Genomic DNA, 17,135 nt, shown 5'->3' on the forward strand with positions numbered 1-17,135 from the left:
TTTTTTTTTTTTTCATACTGGCCCCCCGTGGGAAACGAACCCACATCCCTGCCAGCCAAACCCTCCCCTACCTTGGACCAATTGTGCGCCGCCCATGGGTCTCCCGGTCGCGGCCGGCTGCGACAGAGCCTGGACTCGAACCAGGATCTCTAGTGGCACAGCTAGCACTGCGATGCAGTGCCTTAGACCACTGCACCACTCGGGAGTCATCTTTGTCCTCTTTGTTGCCTCTCTGATTAATACCCTCCTTGCCTGGTCCGTGAGTTTTGGTGGGCGGCCCTCTCTTGGAAGGTTTGTTGTGGTGCCATATTCTTTCCATTTTTTAATCATGGATTTAATAGTGCTCCGTGGGATGTTCAAAGTTTTGGATATTTTTTTATAACCCAACTCTGATCTGTACTTCTCCACAACTTTGTCCATGACCTTTTTTGGAGAGCTCCTTGGTCTTCACGGTGCCGCTTGCTTGGTGGTGCCCCTTGCTTGGTGGTGTTGCAGACTTTGGGGCCTTTCAGAACAGGTGTATATATACACTGAGATCATGTGACAGATCATGTGATGTATGAAAAAGTATGAAAAAAACAAAAAAAATGTATGCACTCACTAACTGTAAGTCGCTCTGGATAAGAGCGTCTGCTAAATTACTAAAATGTAAATGTGAAATGTAAATGTGACACTTAGATTTCACACAGGTGGACTTTATTTAACTAATTATGTGACTTCTTCTGAATTTCTAACGATCTGCGTGCCAGTTATGGTTTTCATATGCAAATTTTCGTGAAACAGTTTAATTAAATCTATAATAACGTCTTCATATCTCCAAATCATTGTCATGTGGTTAATCAAAATTCTATCCAAATCTAAATGAAAATGACACAAACCTAAAAAGTAACTTCTATTGCCATTGCCAACTATGTAAAAGTAGCCTACATAAAGCCAACAAATAACAACATTGCAGCCTGCAGGTAGAAAATATCCTGATAAAAATAAATATCCTATAAATCACATTGGCTACACATGGCCTGTCTGCAACAAACTTGAAACATTGTGTCAACTATTAACTTGGGTACGGCTGAAGCTTGAGCTAGCGAACTTGCAACATTGTATAAAATATTCTGGGCCCTCAGAGTTTCCCGCGTCAGTGAGCTCGGGACAGACACAGCAGTAGCCTATTTGCACAAGGGATAAGAAGCAGTGCTTGACTTGGGCAGCTCACCGGAGCTGAGTACCGGCACCTAAAATGTTCTACTGCTCGAGCTCCTGTTCCTCTTATAGAATCAAAAGTATTGTGGAGATCCTGCACCTAAATATAAACAGTACCAGCACCCAAAATGAGTACCGGAACCTATTTCAGTCCAAGTCAAGCACTGATAAGAAGTAATCAGGTTGGCCTATTTTATGACGTTTCGACTGAATCAGAACATTACATTTTTCCCTTTCACGTTGAGTGGCTATCGAAAGGGAGAGAGCTGGAAAGAATTTTCAATTACATTGAGGAACTATTGTAATTCTCAATGGATGTGAAAACAGACTTGTTTGCTTGCTGTTTGAGGTGAAGAAAACATTACTTTGAGAAGCTCCACAGGTCATTAGTGGTGGTGTATTAAGCAATCAGAAATACTATCAGATCCCCAAATGGGCACATTTATATGCCTACATTTGCGCGCAGACCAGGTAGCCTATAGGCCTATATACTTCTATGCGTGCGCGTCCTTACTCAACATTGACAGGAGCGCTCCAAACAAAAGTGTGACACTCTGGCTCCATGGACTTTGATTATTGAGCCAGGGTTGTTCATTTTCATTGTTTGGGTGTATTTCTATGTTGGGTATTCTAGTTGTTCATTTCTATGTTTGGTGATTAGTCATATGACTCCCAATCGGAGGTAACGAGTGTCAGCTGTCGGCTCGTTATCTCTGATTGGGAGCCATATTTAAACTGTGTGGTTTCTCTTTGGTTTTGTGGGTTTTTGTTCCTTTTGGTCAGTGTACCGTGGACTTCATTGAGTCGTCTTTTGTTTGTAGTTCGATAACGTTTATTTAATAAAGTCATGTTTCTTGGACACGCTGCGCCTTGGTCATACTTGGACGACATAGACGACCGTGACAGAAAAACCCACCATAAAAGGACCAAGCGGCGTGTCAAGCGGCAACAGGATCCACCTACACAGGATTTATATCCACCCATAAAGGATTCATGGACATGGGAGGAGATTCTGGATGGTAAGGGGCCTTGGGCACAACCGGGAGAATATCGCCGTCCTCGTGAAGAGCTGGAGGCAGCTAAAGCCGAGAGGCGGCGATATGAGGAGGCAGCACGGAGGCAAGACTGGAAGCCTGTGGGTACTACCCAATAATTTCTTGGGGGGCTAAGAGGGAGTGTGGCGAAGTCAGGTAGGAGACCTGCGCCTACTCCCTGGACTGACCGTGGAGAGCGAGAGTACGGGCAGACACCGTGTTACGCAGTTGAGCGCATGGTGTCTCCTGTACGCAGGCATAGCCCGGTTCGGTACAGTCCAGCTCCACGTATCGGCCGGGCTAGATTGAGTGTTGAGCCGGATGTCATGAAGCCGGTCCCACGCAGCTGGTCACCAGTGCGTCTCCTCGGGCCGGCGTACATGGCACCAGCCTTGCGCATGGTGTTCCCGGTTCGCCCACATAGGCCGGGTGCGGGTTATTACACCTCCCGTACTGGTCGGGCGACGGGGAGCATCAACCCAGGGAAGGTTGGGCAGGCTCAGTGCTCAAGGGAGCCAGTACGCCTGCACGGTCCGGTATTTCCGGTACCACCTCCTCGCTCCAGCCCAGTACCACCAGTACCTACACCACGCACCAGGTTTCCAGTGCGTCTTCAGAGCCCTGTGTCTCCTCCACGCACTGGCTCTATGGTGCGTGTCTCCAGCCCTTTACCACCAGTGCATACACCACGCACCAAGCCTCCTGTGTGTCCCCAGAGTCCTGTGCGTCCTGTTGTTGCTCTCCGCACTAGCCCTGAGATGCGTGTCCTCAGCCCGGTACCTCCAGTTCCGGCACCACGCATCAGGCCTACGGTGCGTCCCCAGGGTCCAGCATGCCCTGTTGCTTCTCTCCGCACTAGCCCTGAGATGCGTGTCCTCAGCCCGGTACCTCCAGTTCCGGCACCACGCATCAGGCCTACGGTGCGTCCCCAGGGTCCAGCATGCCCTGTTGCTTCTCCCCGCACTAGCCCTGAGATGCGTGTCCTCAGCCCGGTACCTCCTGTTCCGGCACCACGCACCAGGCCTACGATGCGCCTCAGACGGCCAGAGTCTGCCGTCTGCCCAACGGGGCCTGAACTGTCCGTCTGCCCAACGCCGTCTGAACTGCCCGTCTGCCCAACGCCGTCTGAACTGTCCGTCTGCCAAGCGCCGCAGGAACTGCCCGTCTGTACTGAGCCTGCAAAGCCGCCCGTCTGCCATGAGCCTTCAGAGCCGTCCGCCAGACCGGGAGCCGCTAGAGCTCTCCGCCAGACAGGAGCAGCCAGAGCCTTCCGCCAGACAGGATCAGCCAGAGCCTTCCGCCAGACAGGATCAGCCAGAGCCTTCCGCCAGACAGGATCAGCCAGAGCCTTCCGCCAGACAGGATCAGCCAGAGCCTTCCGCCAGACAGGATCAGCCAGAGCCTTCCGCTCAGACAGGATCAGCCAGAGCCTTCCGCCAGACAGGATCAGCCAGAGCCTTCCGCCAGACAGGATCAGCCAGAGCTTTCCGCCAGACAGGATCAGCCAGAGCCTTCTGCCAGACAGGATCAGCCAGAGCCTTCCGCCCAGCCAGGATCCGCCAGAGCCGTCCAGCCAGGATCCGCCAGAGCCGTCCAGCCAGGATCCGCCAGAGCCAGCCAGCCAGGATCCGCCATTCAGTCCGGTGCTGCCCCTCAGGCCGGTGCTGCCCCTTAGTCAGGTACTGTCCCTTAGTCCGGTGCTGCCCCTTAGTCCGGTGCTGCCCCTTAGTCCGGTGCCGCCCCTTAATCCAGTGGGGGTTTAGTTGGGGGGTGGTCATGTGGAGGGGGCTACGGAAGCGGATAGTGACTAAGGTGGGGTGGGGACCACGACCTGGGCCAGAGCCGCCACCATGGACAGACGCCCACCCAGACCCTCCCCTAGACTGTATGCTGGTGCGCCCGGAGTTCGCACCTTTAGGGGGGGGTACTGTGACACTCTGGCTCCATGGACTTTGATTATTGAGCCAGGGTTGTTCATTTTCATTGTTTGGGTGTATTTCTATGTTGGGTATTCTAGTTGTTCATTTCTATGTTTGGTGATTAGTCATATGACTCCCAATCGGAGGTAACGAGTGTCAGCTGTCGGCTCGTTATCTCTGATTGGGAGCCATATTTAAACTGTGTGGTTTCTCTTTGGTTTTGTGGGTTTTTGTTCCTTTTGGTCAGTGTACCGTGGACTTCATTGAGTCGTCTTTTGTTTGTAGTTCGATAACGTTTATTTAATAAAGTCATGTTTCTTGGACACGCTGCGCCTTGGTCATACTTGGACGACATAGACGACCGTGACAAAAAGACAATGACTAAATTGAAACTTGTAAATGGAATGAAATATACCAAAACTTGTTTCTCACAAGTGTAGCATAGGTTGTGCACTCTGCAAACAATGTGACTACTCCGACAATGATAACGGGAAGACTGGAATAATAATATTGAATGCATTAACAGAAATGACCGTAACCAAAGTAACAAACATGGTAGATTAGAAATGATAGGAATTAACGGTAAATGTACTACTGGTGATATATGTAATGGAGAATTGATAAGACACTAACACTCAAACACAAACAATTCACACAATGAAGTTATGAAACAATGAATGTGCACAAATTGGCGGGAGAGAGCGCATTCTGGAGAGAGAAGTGCATTGTGCATCTGGGAGCATGGTCAATCTGACGTCTGCATTGGCCATGCATCATTTACTGTGATACGGCCTCAGCAGAAGTCAGAGCATTCATACTTATTGTGCTTCGCGGAGCAGTGCAGAGCTGTTGTCAAGGAAGTGAGTCTGTGTTTTCTACAGGATGTACCGCCCCCACCTACCGTCAACCAATCATGTAAATGTGGAGCTATACAGAGCCCTCCGCATTGTTACAACATTTGGGAGGCGCATGGCGATGCGGTATGGAGCTCGATTTGGCCTTTGCATGCCTCTGGAATTGCCTCCGATCCACATTTTCGGATCAAGCATAAATCGGCTTTTAGTCTAGGCCTCCGCAATGGATTAGTTCACTGAGATGGGCGCAAATATATATATATATATATATATTTGTTACTGCTCGACTTAAACAATCTCGGTCGACCAACAGCCTAAAGACCAAACAATCGACCAGTCAACTAATTGGGGTCAGCCCTAGACTGTAGCTGCTTTAGTTTACCCTCACTACTCAAATACCTGGCGAAGCCCTCCACCCACGTCTGACCTGCAGGATGACAAGATGAGTAGAACAACAGATTACAGTCAGAGTAGAGTTACTGGAAGACAACCTGTTAAAGCCAGGGTAAAGATTCATATCCATGTTGTCAGTTTTGTAGGGGGTGGTTGGAGCTAAACCCTTTAGAGTTGAAACCCAGTCCTGCAGTAGAGTCTGTTCATCTCCAGAGCTGCTGCTAACAGAAGCAGACAGGCTGTAACCTGCTGATTGATCACTAGTGTAACCTGGTGGGAAATGTTTTACCATTGACATTATCAGCCATCGACACATTCCCTCATTCAATCAGTGTGTGTCACAGGAGGCTGTTGAGGGGAGGCCAGGTAGCCTATAGGACTTACTCAACATTGACAGGAGCGCTCCAAACAAAAGACAAAGACTAAATTGACACAGCTTGTAAATGGAATGAAATAAACCAAAACGTGTTTCTCACAAGTGTAGCATAGGTTGTGCACTCTGCAAACAATGTGACTACTCCGACAATGATAACGGGAAGACTGGAATAATAGTTCCCGCTCAGCCCAGTCAAAGCTATTCGCTGCTCTGGCACCCCAATGGTGGAACAAGCTCCACCACGACGCCAAGACAGCAGAGTCACTGACCACCTTCCGGAGACACTTGCAACCCTACCTCTTTAAGGAATACCTGGAATAGTATAACAGTAATCCTTCTACACCCCCCCCTCCCCCAGTGGTGGTTGTCCCACTGGCTATCCTAAGTTGAATGCACCAATTTGTAAGTCGCTCTGGATAAGAGCGTCTGCTAAATGACTTAAATGTAAATGTAATCCGGTGCATGAAGCTGAATGGTGCTGAATAAAAGCTGCATTTGAAACTTCATACATTCCAGCTCTCCTGACGGACATGCTCCCTTTAAATCATACACATCACTTGCACACACACGTACACACACTCACACAGACACACACACACACACACTAAACCAACATCCTTTGATAAATGATCTCTATAGCGGGGTATCCTTGGAAATAAACGCTAACACAAGCAGCCAATTAGCCTCTCTCAACCGCACAGGCACACAGAACTAACGACTGTCACACGCGCACACACACAGGCGCACACACATGCACGTGCACACGCGTATCTCCCTCTGTGATAAAAATCCCCCTGTTATACAGCTGAAAAGCTCAGGTGTATGACTAAAACATCCCCCCCCCCCATCACTCCCAACTACCAATACAAGCACAAATGAAATAGCAACATACTGTACACAAAAGCAAACATGCTTGGGGCTTTAATGCATTAGCTCGCTAACATGCTCATATTCTAACTGAAGCTAACTACCCTCCTTGCTCCTATATTGCATGCTAATTAATGCAGCTCTGCCCTCTGCAGACTTCCACGGCTAATTAACAGTGTTCTCTCTGTGACATCGGAGCTAGCCGGATCCCTGGGGAGACCACAGAGGACAGCTTTAAACTCGTACAGACTTCACCTCTGCAGGGACACTGGGGAGGGTAAGCTGATCCTAGATCTGTGGCTGTAGGGCACCTTCTACCTAACCTGTGGCTTGGGACAGTGGGGACTTTTATCATAACCACGACACGGTGACCAACTGTGACTGTTGTGTGGAAGTCTGGCTGGTTTCTAAGAAACAAATTAGCCCTGTTGTGCGTTAATGAGAGTGTATAAAAGCCTTGTATAATCTCTTCTACCAGCCCTGTGTCTGAGAGTAACAAACGTCTGAATGCTTTCCCTATGGTCAAATAAAACGGTTAAAACACTGTAAAAACATGCCAATATTAGGTAGACTCCCCTCTTTAGGACTGGACCTCAGGCCCTGTTACTTCTCCTGTCCTACTCCCCTCAGGCCCTGTTACTTCTCCTGTCCTACTCCCCTCAGGCCCTGTTACTTCTCCTGTCCTACTCCCCTCAGGCCCTGTTACTCGGATCTGGGAAGAGTGCATGTGTGTGTGTAACCATGTGGCTGTCTTCAGAGCAGATGGCAGTCCTTCCTCTGCCCCAGGCTATATAAATACTGCAGAGGGAAATCTGGCATTCAGACTGGGAAGGGCAGAGAGAGGAATGTGAGTGTGCGGGCGTGTGTGTGCGTGTGTATGGAAGGGCACACTGAGTCGTGTGCCAGGGATGAACTGGGGGGAAGCAAACTGATGGTGTCATGTTCTTGAAGGAATATACAGTATCTCACAAAAGTGAGTACACCCCTCACATTTTTGTTAATATTTGAGTATATATTTTCATGTGACAACACTGAAGAAATTACACTTTGCTACAATGTAAAGTAGTGAGTGTACAGCTTGTATAACAGTGTACATTTGCTGTCCCCTCAAAATAACTCAACACACAGCCATTAATGTCTAAACCGCTGGCAACAAAAGTGAGTACACCCCTAAGTGAAAATGTCCAAATTGGGCCCAATTAGCCATTTTCCCTCCCCGGTGTCATGTGACTCGTTAGTGTTACAAGGTCTCAGGTGTGAATGGGGACCAGGTGTGTTAAATTTGGTGTCATCACTCTCACACTCCCTCATACTGGTCACTGGAAGTTCAACATGGCACCTCATGGCAAAGAACTCTCTGAGGATCTGAAAAAAAGAATTGTTGCTCTACATAAAGATGGCCTGAGTTATAAGAAGATTGCCAAGACCCTGAAACTGAGCTGCAGCACGGTGGCCAAGACCATACAGCGGTTTAACAGGACAGGTTCCACTCAGAACAGGCCTCGCCATGGTCGACCAAAGAAGTTGAGTGCACGTGCTCAGCGTCATATCCAGAGGTTGTCTTTGGGAAATAGACGTATGAGTGCTGCCAGCATTGCTGCAGAGGTTGAAGGGGTGGAGGGTCAGCCTGTCAGTGCTCAGACCATACGCCGCACACTGCATCAAATTGGTCTGCATGGCTGTCGTCCCTCTTCTAAAGATGATGCACAAGAAAGCCCGCAAACAGTTTGCTGAAGACAAGCAGACCACAGGACATGGATTACTGGAACCATGTCCTGTGGTCTGATGAGACCAAGATAAGCTTATTTGGTTCAGATGGTGTCAAGCGTGTGTGGCGGCAACCAGGTGAGGAGTACAAAGACAAGTGTGTCTTGCCTACAGTCAAGCATGGTGGTGGGAGTGTCATGGTCTGGGGCTGCATGAGTGCTGCCGGCACTGGGGAGCTACAGTTCATTGAGGGAACCATGAATGCCAACATGTACTGTGACATACTGAAGCAGAGCATGATCCCCTCCCTTCAGAGACTGGGCCGCAGGGCAGTATTCCAACATGATAACGACCCCAAACACACCTCCAAGACGACCACTGCCTTGCTAAAGAAGCTGAGGGTAAAGGTGATGGACTGGCCAAGCATGTCTCCAGACCTAAACCCTATTGAGCATCTGTGGGGCATCCTCAAACGGAAGGTGGAGGAGTGCAAGGTCTCTAACATCCACCAGCTCTGTGATGTCGTCATGGAGGAGTGGAAGAGGACTCCAGTGGCAACCTGTGAAGCTCTGGTGAACTCCATGCCCAATAGGGTTAAGGCAGTGCTGGAAAATGATGGTGGCCACACAAAATATTGACACTTTGGCCCCAATTTGGACATTTACACTTAGGGATGTGCTCACTTTTGTTGCCAGCGGTTTAGACATTAATGGCTGTGTGTTGTGTTATTTTGAGGGGACAGCAAATTTACACTGTTATACAAGCTGTACACTCACTACTTTACATTGTAGCAAAGTGTCATTTCTTCAGTGTTGTCACATGAAAAGATATACTCAAATATTAACCAAAATGTGAGGGGTGTACTCACTTTTGTGAGATACTGTATAGTGTACTCTGTTCGGTCAATTTGAAAGCAAGAAACAGATACAAATTGGCCTCGGAAATATTGCAGAAGTGAAATACGGTTGACCTGTTGCCTGTTTGACCATCTAAAAACTTAAAAGCAGCACCTTGGTGACAGAAAAACACAGACCCATACTAAGCCACAACTCCGTGGTCATAGAAAATCACAGGCTCATTTTGAGACACAGCACCACGACACTGAAGCTTCTGGCTCCCAGAACAGTTTCTTTCCACTTGTGTCTCCTGTCCCTGGCTGCCTCCCAAATGGCACCCTATTCCCTATACAGTGGGGAAAAAAAGTATTTAGTCAGCCACCAATTGTGCAAGTTCTCTGAGAGAGGCCTGTAATTTTCATCATAGGTACACGTCAACTATGACAGACAAAATGAGATTTTTTTTCTCCAGAAAATCACATTGTAGGATTTTTTATGAATTTATTTGCAAATTATGGTGGAAAATAAGTATTTGGTCAATAACAAAAGTTTCTCAATACTTTGTTATATACCCTTTGTTGGCAATGACACAAGTCAAACGTTTTCTGTAAGTCTTCACAAGGTTTTCACACACTGTTGCTGGTATTTTGGCCCATTCCTCCATGTAGATCTCCTCTAGAGCAGTGATGTTTTGGGGCTGTCGCTGGGCAACACGGACTTTCAACTCCCTCCAAAGATTTTCTATGGGGTTGAGATCTGGAGACTGGCTAGGCCACTCCAGGACCTTGAAATGCTTCTTACGAAGCCACTCCTTCGTTGCCCGGGCGGTGTGTTTGGGATCATTGTCATGCTGAAAGACCCAGCCACGTTTCATCTTCAATGCCCTTGCTGATGGAAGGAAGTTTTCACTCAAAATCTCACGATACATGGCCCCATTCATTCTTTCCTTTACACAGATCAGTCGTCCTGGTCCCTTTGCAGAAAAACAGCCCCAAAGCATGATGTTTCCACCCCCATGCTTCACAGTAGGTATGGTGTTCTTTGGATGCAACTCAGCATTCTTTGTCCTCCAAACACGACGAGTTGAGTTTTTACCAAAAAGTTCTATTTTGGTTTCATCTGACCATATGACATTCTCCCAATCCTCTTCTGGATCATCCAAATGCACTCTAGCAAACTTCAGACGGGCCTGGACATGTACTGGCTTAAGCAGGGGGACACGTCTGGCACTGCAGGATTTGAGTCCCTGGCGGCGTAGTGTGTTACTGATGGTAGGCTTTGTTACTTTGGTCCCAGCTCTCTGCAGGTCATTCACTAGGTCCCCCCGTGTGGTTCTGGGATTTTTGCTCACCGTTCTTGTGATCATTTTGACCCCACGGGGTGAGATCTTGCGTGGAGCCCCAGATCGAGGGAGATTATCAGTGGTCTTGTATGTCTTCCATTTCCTAATAATTGCTCCCACAGTTGATTTCTTCAAACCAAGCTGCTTACCTATTGCAGATTCAGTCTTCCCAGCCTGGTGCAGTTCTACAATTTTGTTTCTGGTGTCCTTTGACAGCTCTTTGGTCTTGGCCATAGTGGAGTTTGGAGTGTGACTGTTTTGAGGTTGTGGACAGGTGTCTTTTATACTGATAACAAGTTCAAACTTGTGCCATTAATACAGGTAACGAGTGGAGGACAGAGGAGCCTCTTAAAGAAGAAGTTACAGGTCTGTGAGAGCCAGAAATCTTGCTTGTTTGTAGGTGACCAAATACTTATTTTCCACCATAATTTGCAAATAAATTCATGAAAAATCCTACAATGTGATTTTCAGGATTTTTTTTTCTCAATTTGTCTGTCATAGTTGACGTGTACCTATGATGAAAATTACAGGCCTCTCTCATCTTTTTAAGTGGGAGAACTTGCACAATTGGTGGCTGACTAAATACTTTTTTTTCCCCACTGTAGTGCACTGCTTTTGACCAGGGACCATAAGGGAAATATGGTGCCATTTGGGACTCCTCCCCACCCCTCCGTCTAAAGCAGGCATCACTCCTCACTCCTCACTGTCTGACTGTCTAGAGACTCTTAGTTGAACCAGCAGGACACCATGTGTACGTTCTGGCACACTGGTGTGATTCGGGACTTGGAAAGGATAGCATAAATATGACTGAGGAACTAAATAGGTAGATCCTAACTGTAACCACAGAGCTCTAAGCCAGATAACCAGGGGGTGTAATAGATTTATAATAACATGGTAATAAAAGGTTATTAACTCATTATAAAGAGGTTATAATGGTTCTAATAACGACCTGTATAATAACATTGTTTTAAAATCAGTACTGTCAGTAGTCGGTGTGACTGTTGTGCTAAATGAGGGGAAACTAAGTGTGACTGTTCTGCTAAATGAGGTGAAACTGAGTGTGAATGTTCTGCTAAATGAGGGGAAACTGAGTGTGACTGTTCTACTAAATGAGGGGAAACTGAAAGTGACCGTTCAGCTAAATGAGGTGAAACTGAGTATGACTGTTCTGCTAAATGAGGGGAAACTGAGTGTGACTGTTCTGCTAAATGAGGGAAACTGAGTGTGACTGTTCTACTAAATGAGGGGAAACTGAAAGTGACCGTTCAGCTAAATGAGGTGAAACTGAGTATGACTGTTCTGCTAAATGAGGGGAAACTGAGTGTGACTGTTCTGCTAAATGAGGGGAAACTGAGTGTGACTGTTCTGCTAAATGAGGGGAAACTGAAAGTGACCGTTCAGCTAAATGAGGTGAAACTGAGTATGACTGTTCTGCTAAATGAGGGGAAACTGAGTGTGACTGTTCTGCTAAATGAGGGGAAACTGAGTGTGACTGTTCTGCTAAATGAGGGGAAACTGAGTGTGACTATTCTGCTAAATGAGGGGAAACTGAGTGTGATTGTTCTACTAAATGAGGGAAAACTGAGTGTGACTGTTCTGCTAAATGAGGGGAAACTGAGTGTGACTATTCTGCTAAATGAGGGGAAACTGAGTGTGATTGTTCTACTAAATGAGGGGAAACTGAGTGTGACTGTATGATAGACACAGTGTGTGTGCATGTGTGTATGACACCAGTCTAGGCGTGACAGGTAGACAGACAGGTTTCTCTACCAGTGAGCACTGCTGCTCTCCAGCTGCTTGTTCTAGAAAGTAATCCCCAGACACACACACATCACAGACACACACACTCACAGACACAGACACACACACACACACACACACTGTCTGACAGCAAAATAAAGAAGCTAATGTATGAGGGAAGAATGAAGTGTAGAGCAAGTCTGTACGTGAGAGAGAGTTTGTGTTTTTAGAACTGTATGTCAGTGCGTGTGTAGCCCTTCCCTGCCAGCCCACTAGGTGTCCTCTTTGTTGGCGCCTTGGACACGATGCGGCTGAGCGGTTTCTATGGTAACTCCCCTGCCAAACTCACCTCCGGGGAAGGGGGGTGAATGTGTACTCTCAAAACACCAGAGTTCTTCTAAAACAATGAATGTGTGTGTGTGTGTGCATGTGTGTGTGTGTGTGTGTGTGTGTGTGACTCATACTAACCTTTCTGCACCAGCATTTCGTTGAGTTCGTACTTGTCCACCAGGCTCTGAACCTGTTCAGGTTTGAGAGGAGGGTAGAGGATCTCGTTGAGACGAGGGTCTCTCTGTCGGATGTTTATAAAGTCAGTCAGCTGCTCCACTGTCAGGTAGGGTTTGCTTTTTGCTCCACTAGACACAGGAGAGGAGAGAGAGAGGGAGGAGATCAGAGGAGAGGAGAAAGGGAGAGAGGGATGAGAGGGAGGAGAGAGGGAGGAGAAGCAGGGAACAAGATATGAGAGAAGATAATTGCATAGAAAGAGAATGAAAGAGGGAAAGAGATAAGGAAAGGGAGGATCAAATGTGTCAATTATGAGATCTGATTAAAAATCCTTTCATATCCCTGTCTCTACCAGAACATATCGAATGCATAGCTCTCTTCCTTCCCACCCACTCTCTCCCTCCCCTCTCTCTCTTTCTCTCTCTCTCTCTCTTTCTCTCTGTCACGCTCTCTGTCTCTCTCCCTCTCTCCCTCTCTCTCTCTCTGTCCCTCTCTCTCTCTCTCTCTCTCTCTCTGTCTCTCTCTCTATCTCTCTGTCTCTCTCTCTCTCGCTCTCTCTCGTGTCCTATCACTTCTGTCTAATTAAAATGTGTAAGTATGATTTAAATTTGCGTTGGTTGCTCTGGCGTAAAGCCAGAACCTTTATAATGCTAAAGTTTAGCTTAAGTACTAAGCTTGATAGTTCTGGGTAGCTCTGAGTGACAGTTGTCTTACACTTCAGAGAAGATATTGTCTATTTCTGGTCGAGGACAGATGTTGGTGAGGAACACTTTGTAGATCTCTGGAGTGAAGTCTTCTTGCGGAATAGAATCACTCTGGAGAGAGAAAGAGAGAAAAATCACAGAGAAAAAAGTAACAGATGCCCGGTCAATATACGGACAACTTACAGGACAGTCAAAATGACACCAGAATGTCTAACAGGGTTCCAACTCAGGAAGTACATTTACATTGACTGAACTGAAATGGAATTGACCCCATCATTCTGAAGGCCAGGCAGCGGGTGGCAGGTGGCCTAGCTGTTAGAGAGTTGGGCCAGTAATCGAAAGGTCACTGGTTTGAATACCCGAGCTGACAAGGTGTAAAATCTGTCGATGTGCCCTTGAGCAAGGCACTTAACCCTAATTTGCTCCAGAAGCAAAGAACTACTATGGCTGACCCTGTAAAACAACACATTTCACTGCACCTATGCAGTGTATGTGACAATAAAACATGTTTTTTATTTTATTATTTTTTGTGAGGTTAGCAGCGCTAATGTTATGTTTTAATTAATAGTACAAAGCAACACAACAAATCCCAGCAGACCTTCAAACAGCCATACATCTCTCCCCCCCTGCAGCTAATTATCAACCCTCTGGGTTAATGTGTGTGTGTGTTTGTATGTGTGTGTATGTTTGCATGCGTACATTGGCGTGTGTGTGCGTGCGTACATTGGCGTATATGTGTGTGTGTGTGTGTGTGTGTACATTGGCGTGTGTGTGTGTTACTAATTGCTTGCTATTCCTTGCAGACAGTGTTCTTTTACTGTGACAAACAGCACATTAGTGGAAGTACAGAGAATACAGAGGCTTTTCCCCTGTGACATCTGGCTGGGGGAAACAACTTCTGTCATCACACACAGACAGACACAGGCATACGTGCGCATGCACGTACACACACACAAACGCGCACTCTCTCTCTCTCTCTCTCTCGCTCATGATGGGAAGTCATGTGAATGACTATAAAGGATGAATCCAAACCAATTACATTCCCTGAATAGCAATTATGATCAGATCTGCTGTTGTATGGAACGTTACTGTGTGGATGAATGATAGAGAGAGAGAGAGAGAGAGAGAGAGAGAGTGTCACGATCGTCGAAGGAGGAGGACCAAGGCGCAGCGTGGAATGCGAACATATTTATTTAAATAATGATCACACGAACAAAACAACAAACGATAACGTGACGTCCTTGGTTACATACACAAACCAACACGGAACAAGAAACCACACCAAATGAATGCCAAACGGTTACCTAAGTATGGCTCCCAATCAGAGATAACGAGCTACAGCCGTCTCTGATTGGGAGCCACCCTGGCCAACATAGAAATACAAAACTAGACTATCACCCTAGCACACAAAACACAAAGAAACAACACACCCTGGCTCAACATAACAGAGTCCCAGAGCCAGGGCGTGACAGTACCCCCCCCCCAAAGGCGCGGACTGCGACCACGCCAAACATAAACCGAACAGGGGAGGGCATTCCTCCTCGGAGGCGGTTCCGGCTCCGGGCTTGACCCCCACCCTCCAACCAACCCCCCAAAGCGCCCCTGGTCCGGTCTGGCCCTGCTGGCCGGAGCTGGACTGAACACTGGTGGAGCGGATTGCTCTAGCTCCGGAGTGGAGCAGCTGACCGGTGCCTGGAACAGGCACGGGCTGTGCTGGACTGATGACGCGCACCACAGGCTTGGTGCGGGGAGCAGGGACGGGCCGGACCGGGCTGACGACGCGCACCATTGGCTTGGTGCGGGGAGCAGGGACGGGCCGAACCGGGCTGACGAAGCGCACCACTGGTTTGGTGCGGGGAGCAGGAACAGGCCGGACCGGGCTGACGACGCGCACCATTGGCTTGGTGCGGGGAGCAGGAACAGGCCGGACCGGGCTGACGACGCGCACCATTGGCTTGGTGCGGGGAGCAGGGACGGGCCGAACCGGGCTGACGAAGCGCACCACTGGCTTGGTGCGGGGAGCAGGAACAGGCCGGACCGGGCTGACGACGCGCACTATTGGCTTGGTGCGGGTAGCAGGGACAGGCCGAACCGGGCTGGCGACGCGCACCACAGGCCCGGTGCGAGGGACAGGAACAGGCCGGACCGTACTGGGGACACACACCACTGGCCCTACGCGGGGATCAGGAACGGGCCGGACCGGACTGGTAACACACCCCAGTACCTCTCGCCGTGCCTCTACACTTTCCTCCCCTTTTGTGACCAGTGGCCCCCGTAACCTGGCGGCGTCCTCTACTAACCGCTCTATCGCGGCCTCCTGCTGCCCCGTCGTCCACGGCGTGAGCCCCCCCCTAAAAAAATTCTGGGAGTCTCTCCTCCCCGTGGACCAGGCCTCCATAGTTCTCGCCCAACTCTCGCTCTTCTGCTTCCAACTCCAGCCTCTCTCCTCCTCACACGGCTTGACCCAGTCGAGGTGGAACAGGAGATCCGCTAGAGATTCCCCTGGCGATGGCTCCTGGACACGCTGCTTGGTCCAGTTTTGGTGGTTTCTTCTGTCACGATCGTCGAAGGAGGAGGACCAAGGCGCAGCGTGGAATGCGAACATATTTATTTAAATAATGATCACACGAACAAAACAAAAAACGATAACGTGACGTCCTTGGTTACATACACAAACCAACACGGAACAAGAAACCACACCAAATGAATGCCAAACGGCTACCTAAGTATGGCTCCCAATCAGAGATAACGAGCTACAGCCGTCTCTGATTGGGAGCCACCCTGGCCAACATAGAAATACAAAACTAGACTATCACCCTAGCACACAAAACACAAAGAAACAACACACCCTGGCTCAACATAACAGAGTCCCAGAGAGAGAGAGAGAGAGAGAGAGAGAGAGAGAGAGAGAGAGAGAGAGAGAGAGAGAGAGAGAGAGAGAGAGAGAGAGAGAGAGAGAGAGAGAGAGAGAGGTTGATAGCTTGAGAATTTTAAAAAGATAGCATATAAATGATGAATGGAGATGAACAGACCTGGAAACAGGGATAGATCGGCAGAGGAAGAGTGATAAAATGATAGAGAGAGCTTCTTACCCGTCCAGAAGGGAGGTTGCAGTTCTCCAGAGCTGTCTCCACTCGTTTCCTGTCTGCTGAGAACATCCTGAAGATACTGACGAAACAACGGTTACATCATCACACACACACACACACACACCTCAGGAACATTGATACAGCATCAAACACTCTATACAGCAGGGATCATCAACTAGATTCAGCCGCGGGCCGGAACATAATTACAAGTAATTTGTAGACTGCAAATTGACCGCAAGAAGCCTAAACAGATATAATATTTGACTAAAACAATAATTACAAACCTTTCTTACATTTGTATACAATCACATGTGCCTCTCTATTATGCGTGGGAATCCTTGGGAACAGATTCCCAAAATTAAAATCACTTGGAGCTGATTTCCTGGTGTTTTTACAGTCGTACAAGTCCAACAATGAAAATAGAAAAATGTACAAATGTTAAAAAAAAATCTGAAAACTTGGGGGGCCAAATAAAACCACCCGCAGGCCAAATTGGACCCGCGGGCCGCCAGTTGGGGAACCTCTGCAGAACCATTCATACAGGCAGCATTACACATCATACACATACCA

At 48.0% G+C, this 17,135-nt stretch overlaps 1 protein-coding gene across 6 annotated transcripts in view; it reads right to left on the minus strand.

Annotated features, from left to right (window-relative positions):
* Nucleotides 1-17,135, minus strand: part of LOC121548707 (1-phosphatidylinositol 4,5-bisphosphate phosphodiesterase beta-1-like) — a 224,841-nt gene that overhangs the window by 57,551 nt on the left and 150,155 nt on the right. For all 6 annotated transcript variants that reach the window (XM_041860245.1, XM_041860242.1, XM_041860240.1 and 3 more), the window contains exons 7-9: nt 16,569-16,644; nt 13,487-13,587; nt 12,737-12,903 (exon numbers count right to left, since the gene is read on the minus strand). In XM_041860245.1, coding sequence (XP_041716179.1) covers nt 12,737-12,903; nt 13,487-13,587; nt 16,569-16,644 — 344 coding nt within the window. The remainder of the gene's footprint in view (nt 1-12,736; nt 12,904-13,486; nt 13,588-16,568; nt 16,645-17,135) is intronic.

Source organism: Coregonus clupeaformis, chromosome 33, assembly GCF_020615455.1.
Source record: "Coregonus clupeaformis isolate EN_2021a chromosome 33, ASM2061545v1, whole genome shotgun sequence".
Classification (NCBI taxonomy): Eukaryota; Metazoa; Chordata; class Actinopteri; order Salmoniformes; family Salmonidae; genus Coregonus; species Coregonus clupeaformis.